General features: G+C 38.9%; 1 protein-coding gene across 2 annotated transcripts in view; it reads left to right on the top strand.

Annotated features, from left to right (window-relative positions):
* The window catches only part of VTCN1 (V-set domain containing T cell activation inhibitor 1), a 71,070-nt gene that overhangs the window by 44,950 nt on the left and 4,596 nt on the right, over positions 1 to 21,524 (top strand). For both annotated transcript variants that reach the window (XM_008586715.1, XM_008586716.1), the window contains exons 3-5: positions 9,829 to 10,176; positions 12,987 to 13,265; positions 16,128 to 16,297. In XM_008586715.1, the coding sequence (XP_008584937.1) occupies positions 9,829 to 10,176; positions 12,987 to 13,265; positions 16,128 to 16,252 (752 nt within the window). In that variant the 3' untranslated portion in view covers positions 16,253 to 16,297. The remainder of the gene's footprint in view (positions 1 to 9,828; positions 10,177 to 12,986; positions 13,266 to 16,127; positions 16,298 to 21,524) is intronic.

Raw genomic sequence — 21,524 nt, 5'->3', positions numbered from 1 at the left:
TCATTCACCCCTCACCATTAAACCCCTGATCACTCAGTGTGGTAGCATGAAAAGAGCACAGCGCTTGGTCCCAGAAAACCTCAGAGTGGAGCACTCATTCTTCTACTTAATGTGCTCTCTTCACGAGTCGTTTAACTCCTTGGGCCCCAGTTTCCTCATTTTTAGAGTGGAGAAATAATGTGCACATCACCACTTAGTTGAGAGAAGCAAATGAGATGTTTATCAGTAGTCTGTCTACCAGTCAGTGCTGAAGATATTCTGGGATCATAGGGAAAGTGCTCTGTCTGAGCCATTCTATCAATGGTGGACCTAGATAGATGATTTCTTTGCAATGAAGCTTCAAGTGAAGCATTAAAAACTATCAAGACTTTGTATGCAGAGGCCTTAGATAAAAAGAAAGCTGGTCATGACTACTGTACCATGTAGGAACAGATGCCATTGTGGCATGGAATGTTAGTTTCCAAATGCAGCTAACCGATGTCACTTGCAGGAAGTTTTCTCTTTCCTCTTCTGTGTAGGCCATTTCTCTGAAACATCTATTATGAATGACCCTTTAATCATGATACTGAGTGAGTTAAGGACAGCAGCTGTGTTCTCGGAGGCAAATTGTTTGCTCTATTTCCTATAAACCACCTGACTCAGGCCAACACATTTATTTTAACTTAGTCTGTGACCAAAGCTGTCCCTTCATATCTTTGGTTTTTATTGTTCCAGGTGCCTATTCTCTCTGTCACTGTCCTCCAGTGTGGGTGTGCTGCCACTAAATAGTGGTCAAAGACTTAAATTAAGAACACTTGCTATAGGTGTGCTTGCCCAGAGAAGACATTAGCGCCCTTCCTCACTTTCTTTATCATCAAAAAAATTATTTTTTCTTTTGTCTGTTTTTCTATTGGGTTATCTGTCTTTTTCTTTTTGATATGTAGGTAATTCCTTATATATTCTGGATGAAAATTGGTTATATATATATTGACAAATCTCTTCTTATCTATGGCTCGCTTATTCACTCTCTTAATTATGTCTTTCAATGGGCAGAAGTTGTTAATTTTAACTTAGTCCAATTCATCAATATTTTTCTTTATATTTGGAGCTTTTGGTAACCTGTTTAAGAAATCTTTGCCTATCTCCAGGTCATAAAGGATTTTTCCTGGGTTATCTTGTAGAAACTTTATTGTTTTACTGTTCATGTTATATCTATGAACCATCTAGAATTAATTTTATGCATGGAGCAAGATAGGGGTCAAGATTTACTTTTTCCATGTGGCTATTCAGTAGACCCAGCTCCATTTATTGAAAACACTGTCCTTCCCCCACTTCTTTCCAGTGCTATCATTGTGATAAATCAAGTATCCTTGTGTGTGTGGATCTGTTTCTGAATTCTCTAGGCTGTTTCAATATTCTTCTATAATTTATTTTTTTATTTATGTTATTTTATCTCTTTTCCTATTCTTAATCTTGGGCATTCTCTCTCTTTCTCTCTCTCTCTCTCTCTCATCTCAAATAGGTTTACAAAGCTACAGGTGTTATTGGCTTTACAGTAGTTTTCAAAGAACCAGCTTTTAGTTTATGGTTTATTTATACTTTTTCTGATTTGTTTTCCTATTTTACTAATTTTGGCTTTTATCTTTATTAATGTTCCTCTTCCTGCTTTATTTGGCTGTCACCTCATTCTTTTTTCTAATATCTTGAAACCAGAACTTCACAAAAGAGTATGTGCAAAAAGCCAATAAATTGCTTTAAGGAGGTACTGCCATTCAGTTTTCCAAATTAATTTACTAATTTAATCTTCACCAGAAGCACATGAGAGATCCAGTGCTCACATCCTCACCAACACTGGATGTTGTGGAATCTTGTGGTTTCAATTTCTATTTCCTGATGACTAAGGAGACTCAGAACATTTTCATATAAGACACATAATGCTGAGTGACAGAAGAGCCCGAGAGTATGTTCTGCATGATTCCATGCACATAAAACTCAAAAACAGGCAAATGAATCTCTGCTGTTAAAAGGTAGAATAATGGTTATTACCTTTGGAGAATAGTGAGGGGGCAGCGATGAGGAGGGGCCATCGGGAACTTCTGGGAAGGCAGTAAAAGTCTATTTCTTGGTCTGATGGTGGTTACATGGGATGAAGTTATGATAATTCTTCAAGCTGTATAGTTATGATATGTGGATTTACATATATAAGGAAATAAATATTGACTGATACAGCAATATTTTGGAATAACCGGGAGCGCCGCCACGCTTCCCAAGCGGCGCACTATCCAGTGCGCCACCGGGCTGGCCCCTGGAATAACTTTTAAAGACATTAATGCTCAGGTACATTTTGGTACCTTCCTCACTAAGGTGCCAAACTCTTCCCTAGTTATAATATACCCTATTCCTGAGTTTTTACCTCATCTTGAATTAAAACCCTAATGTTTGTCCTTCACTCTAAATCTTGATGACTAAACCTTCTTGAGCCTAGGGCTAACTGGCTTGGCATCAGAGCCCTTAGGGAGTTGTTTATCTTGTGGTGTTAGTGGCTTTGACCACCCTAGCAAGAATTTTCACATTGTCATCGCTTCCCTGTGTCAGTCGACACTTTTGCTGCTTACACCTTTCCCTGTTGCGTAGCTATAGCAACTTCAAGTACTGAGCTCAGTTCCTTGAATACAGAGGGTGCTCCTTATGTGCTTTTGAATGAACAAATGGGTGGATGCATGGAGGAGTGAATAAATAGAAGTTACAGTCTACTGAATCTAGTAACGTACCACCAATAATATTAAAAATCCTACTATTGCCAGTGAAGAGGTTTTCTGCCTCCTTCCTGTTTCACAAGGTTAAAGCTTGTTATTTTGGATAAAATGTACTGTTCATTAGTTTAATACTATTTAGTTGGATGTTTTTCAATAGCCTCTATTAGAAGAACCATAACCTTTACCATAGATCATATAACCTTTACCATAGATCACACCATATAACCTTTACCATATAACCTTTACCATAACCTTTACCATAGATCACACTTTAAATGAATTCCATAAATGTTAGTTGGTTTAATATACAAGACATTGAAATTATGCAAATAGCATTAAGTAGATGATGATGATGATAATATCTTCTGAATCCTTTCTTGTGCACCCTACTGCACTAAATAACTTTTCATGTATTATCTGATTTATTACTCACAATACATAGGAGGTAGATATTATTGCTATGTCCAGATGAGAAACTTGTGTAAAGTCCCACACAGCTAGCAAGTAGGCGTGGCTGTGTTCAAGCCCTGGTAGTTTTCTTCCAGAACCCACACTTCTACCTACCACACTACATTAATTATATCATTCACATAGAATTATGGCAGAGAAGGGTGTTTTCTGGTTTGCCTTGCAGGCATTATTCCTGCAACCACAGCTTTAAGACTTAAAAATATTCCCAAATACAGAAAAGAATTATATTTCTTTGTAACTCTCCTGATGCCATATATGCCACCTTCTCATAGCCATCCTACTCCTTACAAATTCTAAATATGGACCCCATCAAGCATAAAATGCATTTGAGGTGGATTATTTGGAAGAAAGTTTGAGGGGCTCCCATTAACTCCAGACTTTGTGGATACCCTTTGAAAATGAAGGAGATGTAGTGGAAAGGCCTCTGACCATACTTAACCCAGTCCCTGTGCTGTCGCTTACTCACTGGGTGACTTTGGACAGCTCATATAGTGGAAGAGTTTAAGAATCAGAATCATTCCAATCTCAGATCTGACACTAACTGTATGTCCTTTGGGATACAACTTAACTTTCCAGAATCAGTTTCCTTACTGGTAAAATAGGCAAAGTTCTGCGAGAATTAAATGAGGGTGTAAAGTGGCTAACACGTGTGTGATAAATGGCTGCCATTTTTTATTTATATTGACATCATCAATGCTATTAATAAAAATCTGCTGTTATTAATGCATGCATATAGCACCACTTAGGAACTGCACAATTTCCTGGTCACATCAGGACAGGCCACATTTGAGGTTAGGGAGGTCAGGGCAGGAAACCACAGGAAACTGCCTCCAAATAATGCTCTACCTTCAGACACTGGATAAACCAACAAGGTCTGTGCTTATAGCACCAAAACAGGAGCATTGCACAATTGTTTGGTAAGTATTTTATATATTTTTTAAAAATTGCAGGTTTATGAGAAAACAATCAAATAACTGTTGGTCTCTCTTACATTCATTTTATATGCTTATAGCACCAAAACAGGAGCATTGCACAATTGTTTGGTAAGTATTTTATATATTTTTTTAAAAATTGCAGGTTTATGAGAAAACAATCAAATAACTGTTGGTCTCTCTTACACTCATTTTATGGTTTTTAATTGTTCTTGTTTTTAAATGAGGCAAGGATATCTTTTTGGTGGGTTAGTTCTCTCCATATCTCAATCTGACCCTAGGTATCAGCAAAATGTGGTACAAAGCACACAGACTTGGTGACAGCCAAGGTTGGGTTTGATCCTGGCTCCACACTTACAGGATATAGGTAATTAGGCAAGCCATATAATCACAGAGCCTCTTTATCCTCATTCATCAAATGGGTATAATGGTCATTCTTGCCTCTTATGGCTTAAAATCGTCACTGTAAGTAAAGCATTTAGTAAAATATTACTTTCCTTACCTCCTGAGGCTCTGATCTTCAATCTTTCCAAATGATTCTAGTTAGTAATGGTTATCAATATCACTGATTTAAGGTTTAACATATGACAAGTCAGATATTTTACCTGCATTGTATCATTTGGTCCTTTCAGGGACCCTCTGAAGGTGCATCTTCATTTTACAGATAAAAAAAGAGGTTAGGAAACTTGTCCAAGGTCACATATCCAATAAGTGGCAGAGCTGGGACTTGAACCCACTCAGCCTGACACCTGTGCCATGTTCTCAAACATCACGCTCTGCTGCTTCCTTGCGTTGTTCCTTTATCTGGCCTGGCCCAGTATCCTTTCTAATTTCTTCTCACAGGAGCAACTGCTCTTCCCAACCCCACCCTCTTCTTTGGCAAAAGAGGCACTCACAGGTACTCCCCCAGGCTCCACTGGCTCAGACTGAAGCCTTGTGTTCCCACCTTTTAGCCATGTGCCGTGGACAGCTGGGTTTCAGCAGATGCTGAGTGGGTTCAAGTCCCATAGTATGTATGCACTCTGTGCTACTGGAACTCACAGAACTTGTCTTACTGAGTCATTTCAAAGGACAGTTTATTTTCCAGGTCTTATCCAGTGCTGCAGGTTGCCCCAGAATCATAATTTCTGTAAGAATCCTTGCCTTGTATGTTCCTTGTACCCCGCTCTCCAAGATACTCCTGTTCCTACAATGGAGGGCCAGTTGAATAGCACTCACCCCCTGTGAAAACAGAACTGCTCGGATTTCAGCTTGCTCCCTTTTGATGGCCCCCCTTTCTTCATGGAGTCCAGAACTATAGTACTGATTAGCCTTCAAGAGCAGGATACTTTATTTTCTGTAAGTGGCTGGGTCTTCCCATTTTAAAGGGATCTGATGAACTCTTAGAGGCCAATGAAATACTTAAAATCTGTACCTGTTTAACAGAATTCTCTGTCAATAGATAGCTGCCTCTAACCCATCTCCATAGGGCCAAGCCTTTGGTGCAATAGGCCTGAAGAGTCTTATCAGGCCAGGCTGCACAACACTCCTTGAGCTAATATTTGTTTGCAAATTTGAATGCAGACTCTTTTTTTGTGAGAAGTAACATTTACATACTGTTGCTTGCAAATTGAATTTCATTTTATCACTCTTAACCATCACTTACTCATTTAATGAACAATTATTTATTGACTNCTTCTTTGGCAAAAGAGGCACTCACAGGTACTCCCCCAGGCTCCACTGGCTCAGACTGAAGACTTGTGTTCCCACCTTTAAGCCATGTGCCGTGGACAGCTGGGTTTCAGCAGATGCTGAGTGGCCATCTGCAGAAGGCTTCTAGTATGTATGCACTCTATGCTACTGGAACTCACAGAACTTGTCTTACTGAGTCATTTCAAAGGACAGTTTATTTTCCAGGTCTTATCCAGTGCTGCAGGTTGCCCCAGAATCATAATTTCTGTAAGAATCCTTGCCTTGTATGTTCCTTGTACCCCGCTCTCCAAGATACTCCTGTTCCTACAATGGAGGGCCAGTTGAATAGCACTCACCCCCTGTGAAAACAGAGCTGCTCGGATTTCAGCTTGCTCCCTTTTGATGGCCCCCCTTTCTTCATGGAGTCCAGAGCTATAGTACTGATTAGCCTTCAAGAGCTGGATACTTTATTTTCTGTAAGTGGCTGGGTCTTCCCATTTTAAAGGGATCTGATGAACTCTTAGAGGCCAATGAAATACTTAAAATCTGTCCCTGTTTAACAGAATTCTCTGTCAATAGATAGCTGCCTCTAACCCATCTCCATAGGGCCAAGCCTTTGGTGCAATAGTCCTGAAGAGTCTTATCAGGCCAGGCTGCACAATACTCCTTGAGCTAATATTTGTTTGCAAATTTGAATGCAGACTCTTTTTTTGTGAGAAGTAATATTTACATACTGTTGCTTGCAAATTAAATTTCATTTTATCACTCTTAACCATCACTTACTCATTTAATGAACAATTATTTATTGACTGCTTTCTGTGTGCAGAGCAATAGCTAGGACCTCACTGGCTTTTATTTCTCCTCTTTATTTGGCATGGGGTGGGGAGAAGATTTAATTGACATTACACTCATCCCATCTGCCATGTTATTAATGCAACCTTAACTGACTGGAACCTGCAGCAGGTCCCTGGGGCATTCCACATCTGCCTACTTTTAATCATTAAGTTCTCTAGGAGATAGTTCAGCAGATTCCCTACCTGTGGGCTCAAGGCCCACACATTAAAATTAATTCAGTAACACAATTACCGAACTAAGATGTCATTACCATTTCATTCTCTCCATAAACTGTGCTAATCATGTATTTTTTCCGAAAAGTAATTTTTCAATTCCACTTTAATGGCACTTTATAAATGACAATCAAATTTAACCTTGCTCTAACATAGTTACATTTGCTCCATGATTTTACTGAGAATCTCTGTGTATTTCATTGCCTCCTTTTTCACTGGCTCACATTTCCCCAAAATTTAGACGTGGTAATCCTGCCAAATGCTCCCTACTCCTACAATCATTTTGGATAGATTATCTCAAAAAATACTTTGGTTTCTATTGATTTCCATTTATTCATTCATTTATTCATGCACTCAGCACATATTTTTCTCTGTAGAAACATAGGACCAGGTATTATAAGACTTACAGATATGATGAAGACAGTTTCTGCCCTTGAAAAGCTTGTAAATCATTGCCAGAGACAGACCAGAGACCAAGTAGAGGGAGACAGCTGCTACAATAAAAGCGAAAGAAAGTGTTAAAGGGGGTTGAAGAGAGAATCTACAAATTGTGTGTTGGTGGATTAAAAGAAGTTTTCATGGGAGGGCTGCCATCTGAACAGACTTGAATATGAGTAGAATTTGGACAACTGGTGATAAAGGAGAGGAGGGAACTATAAACTGTAAGTGCGAGATGAGCAGGGATGTGAAGGTGCCTGGTGTAATTGTGTAACCCGTGCTAGCCTGGGAAGTTTTGGATGTAAGTCTGTCAAGTAAATAATTGGAAAGCAAACTGAATCTTTAAAGCAGTGTTGAAGAAAATGCCAAGGCAGGGGATGGGGGTGTGTTGCATTCATATTACACAGCAAAAACTTCATATTACTCTCTTTCGCAACTTCTCTCTCAAATCTCCCACGTGAATGGCCATGCACGGCAGCTACCCCCAAAGTCTCTCTTCTCCCATGCTCTCAAGCCTCCAAAATATCCTCCCAACCCAGCCTATGCACATTTTTGTTTCCTCTGCCTTTTCTAGCTATAATTTTTCTTCCATCAGTATCTCTCTGTTCTTCCTAATGCAAATCCATCTAGCTTAGCTTCTCCAGTTCTGTCCCATTCATTACGCTCATCTACTGTATAAAGGTCTAGGAGTCAATTAGACAATTCCAACTCCTGATGGGCTGGAAGAGAAGGGCCAAGGATATACCTATGTTTATAGTGATTACCTCTTACAATTGAAAAAGAACATGTATGATTTGTGTATTTTTTATTGAAGGCAGAAAATCCAACAAATCATTTGATATAAATAGACAGAATGGACTATGAAAGGATATAGTGGTAGATTAGGCTGCAGAGATAACAATTAGAGCTAATATTTATGGAGCGTTAACTGTGTGCCAGGCAGCATTTGGCTTTGAAAGCCATGCTGGGAAATCTGAAATTCATTCCACAGCCCCTAGGAGCCATGGAGATTAGTGATTAGAAAACAGACATGTTCAGATTATACTTTAAGAAAGTCCACCTATAAGATTAACACATGTAAAATAGATTAGATGGAGGCAAAGACGAAAGACAAGGGTATCAATAAGTAAGCTGAAAAGTCCAGTTGACAAGTGCTCAGGACCCATCATGTTGAGCTTCTTTGGCTATACAGAAGAGAGGCTTGTGCAGGCCATTTTAACAGAAGGTGTTTGTTTAAAGGATATGCAGAGTTTGGGACAGGAACTAGACCTGAACATCCTCAGGATCCAAGACAGCTCTGGGGATGGAGGACTGTCTCCATCTTTCTCTCTCATGGTCACTCCCTCACATTTCTTTGTGTCTGCTCCACTCTCCTCTTGGGCTCCAAGGCCTCCCTCTCCTTAGCTTCACATCCAGAGTACAGAAGGAGCCTCTCAAGAAGATTCAGTTAATTTAACCATCCCTACAGGTGTCCTCAGTCAGCATCTTCCAGTGCACAAAGAACAGCTGGTTGATCCTTCCCTGACTGGGTGGGCTATAGGCTAGGCGAGTGGGGAAGAAGCAGTTGGACACAGATGGCACCATAATTAATACAGCCATGTGTCACATCATTAGGCAATTTCATCATTGTGCAAACGTTATAGAGTGCACTTATACACACCTAGATGGTATAGCCCACTACACAACTAGTCTATATGGTACAGCTATTATAATCTTACAGGACCACCATTGTATACGTGGTCCATCATTGACTGAAACATTGTTATGTGGCACATGATTGTGTTTATACCAGTGATATGTTTGGAGAAGAGGGGTGGCTTCTGTCTTAGACCAAAAATCAACTGAATTAAGTACCATTCTTCATCATGCCATAGCTAGCACCTTAACCTTCACCAATTCACTTATCTTCTCTATGCCTTAGTTTCTTCATCATTCAAATAGAAATCAAAAATAACAGCACCTTAAAATTTAGCGTTCTTCGAAATTACTAGCCACCTTTAGTTAACATGAGGTTTCACTTCTGTGCTACTTCTGGTTAACTAAGATTAACAATACCTTATATGTGTACTTACAGTTTGCAAATCAAGTTCACATCCATTTGATTTGATCCTCACAAGAACCCCTTAAGGTAGGTAAGACAGATATTGTTACCTCCATGTTTCTGAGATGCAGAGAGATTACATGACTTATTGAAGGTCACACAGCTATTAAGTGACAAAGCCAAGTCTTGAATTCTCATCTTCAAACCCCACATTCAATGTGTTTTCCTCATGCTTTCTCTTTAAGGTTTGGGTTACTTGGTCTTATAAAAGCTATTGTGTATGGCAGATCTGCTGTAGATATCAAAGTTATTGTCTTTCTGCTCTTTCTATTCTTGTATTTTTAATGCCTCTCCTGCTTTTCTGTATTTCTAATTTATCATGGAAGACTCTGTCTGGCTTTTAGTAATGAAGGGTTTGGCTGTAGAAGTGCCAGGGCTTCCCTTGACATTGATCCTTGCTCCCTGAATTGCAGGGAGACACTCCATCACGGTCACTACTCTCACCTCGGCTGGGAACATTGGGGAGGATGGAATCCTGAGCTGCACTTTTGAACCTGACATCAAACTTTCTGATATCGTGATACAATGGCTAAAGGAAGGTGTTATGGGCTTGGTCCATGAGTTCAAAGAAGGCAAAGACAACCTGTCAGACCAGGATGAAATGTTCAGAGGCCGGACAGCAGTGTTTGCTGATCAAGTGATAGTTGGCAATGCCTCTCTGAGGCTGAAAAACGTGCGACTCACAGATGCTGGCACCTACAAATGTTACATCATCACTTCTAAAGGCAAGGGGAATGCTAACCTTGAGTATAAAACTGGAGGTGAGTTACTTTTGGAGAGAGGGAAAGAAAGCACCAAAAGGTATTTGAGGATAAAGATCATGAGTTGCTAATGAAGTATCATGTTGTGCTCATAAATTAATAATATTAAACAAAAACTCCCAATTCTGCAAGCAGCCATCCTTGCCATTTTATGTCCAAGACCCACATCAACCCTATAAGTATCCAACTATAATATTAGGTCTTAAAATCTTTTGTTCTGAGCTCTTGCTGCTTCTGACTTTTGGGGTGTATTCCCTAAAATATTTTGCAAAAATAAATGTAGTCTCTTTTATGGTAGCCCCTGGTACTGCTACTAAGGAAAGCCTATAATCTGGCCTGGAATGTTTCTGTGCTTAGTAGGGCCAAGCCTGAGTCAAATCAGTACCTCCAAAAACTCATTCAAGCAGAACCTGTTTTAGGAGAAGTTCAAAGGGAACTAACCAAAACAATATTGTACTATAAACTCATTGATCCTCTCCCCTCAGTGAAATCCACCCTTCCTTGCCAACCCAATTTAACATGTCCTTTGAATTTATGGACAAAGGACTCTGATACTGTGAAAAATATAAAGTTTGTCAAGTAAACAAAGATGATTGTCCCTCTTCCTGCAGAGTTCATAGTGTAGATCTTAGAGTTGAGGGTCAGTGCAGGGATAAGAAAAGTATGTAAATAGCTATAATAATTGGTAAAGTATATCAAATGCTTTAAGAGAAATACAGTAATTCAGGGATTCAGAGGAAGAGAGAGATCACATTCAAATGCATAGGAGGGAAGGGTTAAAAAAGCCCTGATGGAGAATTTGGCAGGAGCCTTGAAGGAGATAGGCAAAAAGTATTGTAAGCCCTCCTAACCTAAAATAGTCTGCACGAGCCTTTCTTAAACACCTCATAACATGTGAATGGAATGATTCAATGTACAGATGTAGAATCAGACTTGGCCTGGGCAAGGCAATCTTTCTGAGCCTCAGTGTCTTCATCTTAAAATGGTAATTAATGGGGTCACGTCAAAGGGACTCTGGAGCCAACCGGAAGAGCTTCCAATGGCAAAGTTGGAACAATTTAAGCAACAAAATAAATAATATAGTATTGAATTATAATTCAAAGTATAAAATAAATACATGAGTCCATACTTAAATAAATAAATGAGGGAGATGAAACAATCTTCCTTATAGATGAAGTCCAAATAATTTATTGATCTCTCCCCTCTAGAAGATCAAGTTTAATACCCTCCCCACCCCACTCAGGGTGTGTTGGACTTAGTGAAGTTCAGCTTCCAAAGAAACCTGGCAAACACTGCCTCAGCCAGGTGATCAAGGTTAGCATCATCAGTGATAAGTCACGTTGATAGCATGTCCCTTCTGATATGATGTGATGAGAAGGGACTTTTCCTCTTGTAGTCTTCCTCTCTAAAACCATAACCTCAGTCTAACCATGAGAAAAACATAAGACAGATTCTAATAGAGAGGCATCCTACAAAATACCTGAACAGTAATCCTCAAAACTGTCCAGGTCATGAAAAACATGGAAAGACTGAGAAAATGTCATAAACTGGGAGAACCTAAGGAGACATGATGACTAAAAGCATTGTGGTATCCTGGATGGGACCCTGGAAAAGAAAAAGCACATCAGTGGAAAAACTGGTGAAATCCAAATAAAGTCTGGAGTTCAGTTAATAGTGGTGTACCAATGATGGTTTCTCAGTTTTGAGAAATGCACCACGGTTAATATGTTAACATTAGAGAAAACTGTGTGAGAAGTATACAGGAACTCTCGGAACTATCTTTGCAACTTTGCTGCAAATCTAAAACTATTCCAGAATTAAAGTTTATTTTTCAAATGGGGATAATAATAGATATTCTTAGGATTGTTGCGCAGATCAAATGAAATAATGTCTGGAATACATTGCTGGCACAGAATACACCCTCAGCAAGTGGTAGTTCATGGTCATATACACTTAGTTCCCCACATCATCTCCTAGGAGCTTGTTCCCTGCCTGCTCCAAGCATGTGGGTCTTGTCTCCCCTGTGAGATGACAGGCTCATTAATGGCAGGGCAAGGGCTTTCCTTTTACCACTCACTCAGCACCAGCCCAGCCCTGGCAAAAGAAGATGCTAAATAAATTAATAAATTGTATCTTGCCATTTTAGCATAATAATAAGCCCAGGATTTAATATTTCCACAAGTGTCTCTCTGCCGAGATATAGGGGAAAAGCTATATCTAATTTCAAAATGCAGTTACCTCTCCAGTGAGGAAAGTTATATTAGAAGAAAATAAATGCCTATTTCTATTCCTGGATGCCAGGGCTGAACAGTCTCCACCCAAGCAAACTCTAAGTCCCCAGGATGAAGAGGCCTGTGTATGGAATTTCTGTGGGTGACAGATGAGTGCTGTTTGTTTGTTTCTTCTCCCCCCCACCCTAACTTTATCCTCCAGGCAAAAAAATGCAAAAAATCCAAAAGGCTTCACAGGCCTGGGAAAATGCCCAATTTCCCAAAGGGATAAGGTTTTTTATGGTCATAGGAGTTCCTCTCACTTAGAGAAAATTATCTGTTGTAACAATAGTATATCTAGAACTTAGGTCCTTGAGGTTTGTGATGTTGACTAAAGGGTTATGATGTTTAGAAATACTATTAGCAAATCATTTTTTGCATCTAGAATACAATGGGCCATATACACACAGCACCCTGGGGAAGTATCACGTCACTTCAGTGGTAGAAATAACTGTGTTTTTAAGACCCGCTATTTCAAAGGCTATATTGTCTTATCTGTCTCACCTTGACGTCTTCCCTTTTTGACCTTTGACTCTGTAGCCTTCAGCATGCCAGAGGTGAATGTGGACTATAATGCCAGTTCAGAGAGCTTGCGGTGTGAGGCTCCCCGATGGTTCCCCCAGCCCACAGTGGTCTGGGCATCCCAAGTAGACCAGGGAGCCAATTTCTCAGAAGTCTCCAATACCAGCTTTGAGCTGAACTCTGAAAATGTGACCATGAAGGTTGTCTCTGTGCTCTACAATGTCACGATCAACAACACATACTCCTGTATGATTGAAAACGACATTGCCAAAGCCACAGGGGATATTAAAGTGACAGGTGGGTTCCTCCACGCTTTTTGTATGGTTTATTGGGGAGAAAATAAAATCTAAATTAAAATTCAATTTCTCTAACACTTACATTATGTACCAGGACACAAAAATCTCTAGAGTCTTCTTCACTGGGACTTTGATCACAATTCCAGTTGGGATTGCATTATGTAAGAGAAAACCTAACACAAAATGATATATGCCATATAGGTCAAAGACGGCAATTAGGCTTCATCTCATATGCCTTCTACTTGACTGGTTGTCTGGATAGCAGTGTTCAGGATTCTGGGGCTCTGTCTAACTAAATAGGACTACTTTGGTGTAGCAGTGGGGAAGTGATGCTTATGTGACATCTTTGATGTATTTGGCTGGTATACTACATCCTAAGCCCCCCCAAACTGCTTTGGTTCTAGCCTGCCTCCTAGAAGGCTTTGAATCTGAAGATTAAAGGTCTGAATTCTGACTTAGTCTTATTCAGCTCTCATTATACACTAATATTAGCCCTGAATTAGTCTGAAAGCTCTAGATTGAACTGGCCTCACAGCACCCTAGTCTTTCTGCAGTGCTTTAGTGCATATAAAACCTAGAGTTGAGTTGGTGTCAAGAAAATGCATAGACTGAATTATGACTTTTAAGACCATTCCTGTTGGGGCTAAATTGGATTCAGACTGTAGTGGAAGGAGTATGAACTGCTGTCTGCCAAACCTAGTACTAGGCAGAAAATATCTTACACATTGTAAGTGTCCTATAAATGTTTTCTGAATTTAAAGAAATGAATCAGATTCTTATCAGCTTATTTTTTATTTAAAATTATATATGAAAAAGTAACCTATGGAATGGGAGAAAATATTCAAAAATCATGTACTAATAAGGGGTTAATATCCAGAATATATAAGGAACTTCTACAACTCAACAACAAAAAATTTGAATAACCCAATTTAAAAGTGGGCAAAGGACATTTATCCAAAGATGATATACAAATGGCCAGAAAGCACACAAAAAGATGTTTAATATCAGTAATCATCAGAGAAATGCAAACCAAAACTACAGTGAGATACCGCCTCACACCCATCAGGATGTCTATTTTCAAAACAAACAAAAAAATAACAAGTGTTGGTGAGAATGTGGAGAAACTGGAACACTCATGCACTGTTGGTAGGATTATAAATGGTGCACTATAGAAAACAGTATAGAAGTTCCTTAAAAAATTAAAAATGGAACTACCATATGATCTAGCAATCCCACTTCTGGATATATATCCAAAAGAATTCAAAGCAGAGTCTTGAAGAGATATTTATTCACCCATGTTCATAATCTACAGGCTTTGGTGAGGCAAATGTGAAGGTCAAGAAAAATAACAAGTCAAAATGGGTTTGATATTTCTATACAGAATGCTTAGGAGCTTGGTAACGCTACCAGCAAAATAACAGAAACATAGAAGCAACATGTGTGGGGAGAAGATGAAGGTTCTAGAGATCTTTAGTTTAAAATGCCCAGGTTATACACAGGTAGAGATACCCAATGTTTAGCACATTACCCAGTACATGATAGGTTTTGGGGAGAATTCTACATCCCTACTCCACATATTTCTTTCCATGAGAAGGGATCCCCACCCATGCAAACATTTTAGACTCTCTCTCCCTCTCTCACTCTTCCCTGGAGGAGAAGGAATTAATTTATCTGATTGGTGAGTATATTAGGAGAAGCTGGAAATCAGCAGCTCAGCTCTTTCTTTTTCTCTTTCTCTTTAACCAACTCTCAGGAGGTATATATTCTGGTCTGCTCCTCCAAGTCATCAATTTTTCAGGGGTAGAATCTGCCCTTGCAGGAGGAAGCCTCCCCCAATCTAGTTTTGCAGCTCACTTGCCTGCCTACAAAGCCTCATCCTTTATTATCAGATTTTATAGCAAAAAAAAGGTGATATTTTGGTTTTCTGGTACCTTACTGTTTTTGTTCTTCTCTTTAATTAGTTCAGAAATACTCCTTTGAACACCAACAGTAGGTGCTCAAAAATATTTACTGAATAATTGTGTTTTTCACTGACACATCTAGTAACATCTGTAAATCCAGATGTGGAACTCAGGACAGAGTTCAAGCTAAGGAGGTAGATTTGGAAATGATCAGCGTGGAAGTAATGCTTGTCAGGCTTGAATGGGGTTACTATTATTTTTGTTTTTATAGCTAATATTTATTGAGTCCTTGCTGTGTGCCAGGCATCTTTCTAAGTGCTTTACATGTTAACTCATTAATCTTAAGAACCCTATGAAGTAAGTTATTGTTACTTCAGCTCCATTTTACAGATGAAGAAACTGGAGCATATATGTGTTGAGTTACTTGCCTAAACTCACACAGCTAGTAAATGACAGAGCAGAAATGAACTAAATGAGATTGGATTATCTGGGGAGAAAACAGAGCAAAAGAAGAGTATTTCCATTTCTCCACTCCTACCTTTCTCTACTTCACAGTGAGAATAATACTTCCTTATCGCTTTATACTGGTATGACAAAAGCTAATGACATGAACCTGCAAAAGTCACTGCTTCCAGGGAAAATAAGTCTGAAACCAGGGACTAGCCATGGCTGTTTGTTTAGCCTATACTTTTTTGATAGCCAATAACAATCTCTTTATTGGTATAGTTTTTCATTTGGCTGAGTGCTCACTGGAGTGGCCTACAGATCAGAACTTCCTTTGAAAAAAGGGGAAAGCTCTGCTTTTAAGCCAGTAACTGAAAAGTGGAGAAAGGGAAACAAAATTGCCTGTATTAGGGACAACTTGTTCTGTTTTTCAGGTACTTTTCTTTGCTATCCAGTCATGTGAAGAAGACATCTAGCTTCTCCTATATGACCATGAACTTTTTTCTCTCCCTTTACAGACTCTGAGATCAAAAGGCGGAGTCACCTACAGCTACTGAACTCAAAGGCTACCCTGTGTGCCTCTTCTTTCTTTGCCATCAGCTGGGTACTCCTACCACTCTCCCCTTACCTGATGCTAAAATAATGTGCCTTGGCCACACATGAACATGCAAAGTCATTGGTAGAACAGGTGAGATGAATCACAAATAGTGTGGGAGATTGTTTCTGTGTGTGCCTGTGTTCCTAACAAGAGTCAAGTAGCCCTCAGACGTAGAGAGAAACATTTAATGATGCCAGAGCAATGACAGTATTTCCACTAGTATTGTGAAAGGTAATCGTTTGTTAGTTTAACAAAGAGCATACACTTCATTGACAGTTTTATAGGAAATACACCTCCATACAATGAAAATATTTGTGTAATTCAAATACCTTTTTATTTACTGTCATCAATGAAGGCAAAAATATCTTACTGAAGAGAAAGAGGTGTTTAGTCCTGACTAGTTACCATGGATTTTACTGTTATTTATAAGGCATAATGATATGCACAAAACCACTCCCCTCAGTGACCTCTCCCCCACCTCTCCAACAAGGTCCTGTTGACAGGAGAGTTGGCAGATGACTCACCAACTAGCCCTCCTGCTGAGACTTTTCACTGTCACTTCAGTCCTCTGGCTCCAATTATTATTAGGATATTTCCTTCTGAATATTCTTCTGCATATGAAATTTGTATAAAACCGAGTTCATGAAGTTCCCATCCACGCTCGTATGTTACTCAGCGGCATCCCCACCAAGCCTCTACGCTAACAACCTTAGACTGTCTGTGTCTCTCCTCTGTCGTTCACGTCAATTTGTCACCAAGCCCTACAGTATTTTCCCCAGTGTTGTCTCTCAGACTGACCCTAATCCAGCTTTCATCACCTCACAACCAGGCCGGTTCTAAAACCTTGTACTTGTTTCTTCCTCTCCCTGCTTCAGGTGATAAGAAACAAGGTGCCAGAATAAAAGCATTCAAACGCTGCATCACAGCATTCCTTTGCTCTGGGACTTAAAGTGACTCTGTAGATACTATCGTATCAAAGTTATAGTCCTCAGCTGTGCAGTCACAGCCCTCTAACAGTTCGTCTGTCTAAGCTTCCTCCTTTTCAACTATGTACCACCACTCTCTGGCCCTGCTTCCATTCTCACCGCCCCTTCCTGAAAATCTCCCCTTCTCTGTGGCAATGTATATCCACTACTTCCTTTATCCATTTCAGGAAAGTGCTTCCTAGCTTATAGCTCCTTTTCCTGAGGGTCCTTGTATTTCACATCCCCTTGGCGTGCATGTATAATTTATATCTTATACTGTCTAAGACACATGTATTCCTTGTCTAGATTGTTAATTTCTCAAGGGCAGGCAAAGATCTGTTGATCTGCTTCTTTTTGTTCTTGCTCTTGTTCTATGAGCTCTTACTACAGGGCAATGCTCAAAGTAGATTTTTTTTTTTTTTTTCTCCTTTTTTGTCTTTTTTCGTGACCGGCAACGGATCACAACCCTCAGTGTCGCACCCGTACCGGACTGGGACCAGCAACAGGATCGCAACCCTCGGTGTTGCACCCGCACCTCGCTCAGCCAGTGAGCGGCCGTTTGAATGCAAGTTCTGCCACTTAGCTAGGCGACCTTGGGCATGTTACTTAAAATGTATAACCCACAGATTCTATGTTTAAAACACTTGGAATATATTACATGCTCAATGCATGTTGTTCTCCTTGGAGATGCTGATTACAGATGCAGTTCTAATTATTTCTGATTATCAAAGTCATACATTCATAGCATGTTTGCTAGGGAGAGGGAAGAGGTGGGGCATCGAACTGGAAGGATGAAACGGTGATTGCAATATTTATAATATTTATATTTTGACCCCTTACCCTAACTCACCACATGATAAGTAAATGGAATGGCCCTTCTGAAGGAAGAAAAAGTAAACTAGGGAATCAAACAGAAGGCTTTACCAACAGGCTGATACAATGGCTATTCATAATCCTGTCCTAGAAGTGGCCATGTGAAATCTTGTTACCAATCTCTTGATTTGTAGATGGAAAAATGAATAAAAGAAAAGCTGAAATAAATAAAAATCTATTTACATAAGTTACATGTACTCCCCCTGCCAACAATAAAAATCACCATTAATCCACCACCAAGAGATAAACACCATTAATGTGGTACAACTTTTTCAGACATCTGTAAATTTGTGTGTGCATATGTATTTATATCTATATAAATACTTTTTATGCATAGTGTTTGGTGACCACTTTTCCCCCTACTTAACAATAGATTATGAAACTATTTCATGAAATAGTCCATTTAACTTTATTTTAATTGTCTGAAAGGTATTGCATTGTCAGAATGTACCAGTATTTTAAAACGAATCCTTTTTGTTGAACAAATTGTTTTAAAAATCAAGATGTTACTTCTCTGGATGCCCATCCAATTGATGATTTAGATGTGCATAGAGTGAGTTGAGATAAACTGTGGATGTAGCTCGTGGGAGAGGATGAGGACATTATGTCCACTATGGGTCTGGCTATGTGGGAAAAAAGTAAGAAAAGTGAAGCATTGTGAGAAATGCATTTCTACCTTAAATTTATTGGGATAAATGATTTTTTAGGGCCTACGGGGGCATTACTTACCTACACAAGGATCTATATATCTCACTTGGAATTAGTGTGTTTTCAGCATTGACTGGGGACTACTCTCTTGGACTGTGATTCAAAGGAAATGGAGCAGTCTCAAGACAACCCTTCTCATCCTTAGGAATTGGAAAGAGAGAAGTGACCTGTATATTTCTGACCCTTTGTTGATGATTGTGTGGAATTTGAGTTTTAAGAAAAATGATTACTAAATAAGCATTTTGTTTCTTATTAAAATCATAGAGATCTTTTTTGAGGTGATCTATATTTTTAGATATAGTAATTATCATTTTATTTATTAGAAATAAGATATCCATTTCGTCTCTCTCTGTTTCTCTTTCTTTAGATTCATAAAATAAAAGTATCTTTTATGTAATCTAATACCCAGCTAGGAAAATGTATCAGGCTTACCAGTTCAGCTCAAAAATATGAAAAAGGTAAAGTCTGTTTAGCTTCCCACAACTTTTTCCTTTTCCCTGCTCTCAAATCTGTGAGTCACCATTCTGTGTGAAAAATATTTGGAGTGAGAATTATTCTTTGGCAAGTCATGTTATTAGACAAACTTCCCTATCGCTCAAAGAAATGACCCTTATCTCTTTGCTGGAAGAATGACTTGCGGAGGCATTTAATCTAGTCCAGAATAATTCCTTATGCCTCCCAGGGATTTACTACACTGCTCTCATTGATTTTGTAAATACCACTACCTCATTTTAAAGAAAAGGGCTGCTGTTTATTTCACTAGTTAGTCTAAGTTGGTACATCCCATCAGTTTGGCTTTATAAAGAGAGGCCCTAACAAATAATATTATTAATGATTCACAATATGAAAAAAAAAATGCCTAGATTAGAATATAAAATAATTATAGATATAAAAATAATTATATAATAATTATAAATATAAAAATAATTAAGTGAATAGATACTATGCCATTTTGCCAGGAGGCGTAGGTACAGAATATGACATTGATATCTCTTGGATCTATTAAGACCATTAAAACCATCAGTCTGAGCACTTAAGAGATTTCCTGACTATATGAAGTATGTTGTTTTTAAATGTATTTTTTATATATATGCCCTGTGCCCACTCACCTTTTCCCACCCACATCTCCCTTCCCCTATCCTCCAATAAGCTAATATACCTTAACTAAGGTCAGGCTTCAAGAGATGTTTGTATTGACACTTTGACTGTAAGGTAAGAAGAGATATTTTTAGCCACGTGGCTGGTAAAATCACTCTCACTCTTGCTCTGTAATTTAGTTTTTATTGTCACCATTAACTATGTAAAAGATAAGGAAATTTTATCATATGACCAATAAGGAATTAATACCTAGCGTAGATAGGGAACTTCTAAAACTCCACAACGAACACAACAGATGACCTGATTAAAAAATAGGCAAAGGACTTGAATAGACATTTCTCCAAAGAAGATGTACATGCAATAGCCAATAAGCTCCTGAAAAGACGTCCAACAGCACTAATTGTTAGGGAAATGCAAATCAAAACGACGGTGAGATATTATCTCATATCCATTAGGATGGCTACTGTTATAAGTAAAAACAAAACAAAAACAAAAAATAACAAGTGTTGGTGAGAATGTGGAGAAACTGGAACACTCATGCACTGTTGGTAGGATTATAAATGGTGCACTATAGAAAACAGTATAGAAGTTCCTTAAAAAATTAAAAATGGAACTACCATATGATCTAGCAATCCCACTTCTGGATATATATCCAAAAGAATTCAAAGCAGAGTCTTGAAGAGATATTTATTCACCCATGTTCATAATCTACAGGCTTTGGTGAGGCAAATGTGAAGGTCAAGAAAAATAACAAGTCAAAATGGGTTTGATATTTCTATACAGAATGCTTAGGAGCTTGGTAACGCTACCAGCAAAATAACAGAAACATAGAAGCAACATGTGTGGGGAGAAGATGAAGGTTCTAGAGATCTTTAGTTTAAAATGCCCAGGTTATACACAGGTAGAGATACCCAATGTTTAGCACATTACCCAGTACATGATAGGTTTTGGGGAGAATTCTACATCCCTACTCCACATATTTCTTTCCATGAGAAGGGATCCCCACCCATGCAAACATTTTAGACTCTCTCTCCCTCTCTCACTCTTCCCTGGAGGAGAAGGAATTAATTTATCTGATTGGTGAGTATATTAGGAGAAGCTGGAAATCAGCAGCTCAGCTCTTTCTTTTTCTCTTTCTCTTTAACCAACTCTCAGGAGGTATATATTCTGGTCTGCTCCTCCAAGTCATCAATTTTTCAGGGGTAGAATCTGCCCTTGCAGGAGGAAGCCTCCCCCAATCTAGTTTTGCAGCTCACTTGCCTGCCTACAAAGCCTCATCCTTTATTATCAGATTTTATAGCAAAAAAAAGGTGATATTTTGGTTTTCTGGTACCTTACTGTTTTTGTTCTTCTCTTTAATTAGTTCAGAAATACTCCTTTGAACACCAACAGTAGGTGCTCAAAAATATTTACTGAATAATTGTGTTTTTCACTGACACATCTAGTAACATCTGTAAATCCAGATGTGGAACTCAGGACAGAGTTCAAGCTAAGGAGGTAGATTTTGAAATGATCAGCGTGGAAGTAATGCTTGTCAGGCTTGAACGGGGTTACTATTATTTTTGTTTTTATAGGTAATATTTATTGAGTCCTTGCTGTGTGCCAGGCATCCTTCTAAGTGCTTTACATGTTAACTCATTAATCTTAAGAACCCTATGAAGTAAGTTATTGTT

This window comes from Galeopterus variegatus, unplaced genomic scaffold, assembly GCF_000696425.1.
Source record: "Galeopterus variegatus unplaced genomic scaffold, G_variegatus-3.0.2 Scaffold4087, whole genome shotgun sequence".
NCBI classification, from domain to species: domain Eukaryota; kingdom Metazoa; phylum Chordata; class Mammalia; order Dermoptera; family Cynocephalidae; genus Galeopterus; species Galeopterus variegatus.
The sequence above is the reverse complement of the archived record's forward strand: the minus strand, read 5'-3'. Positions and strand labels throughout refer to the sequence as shown.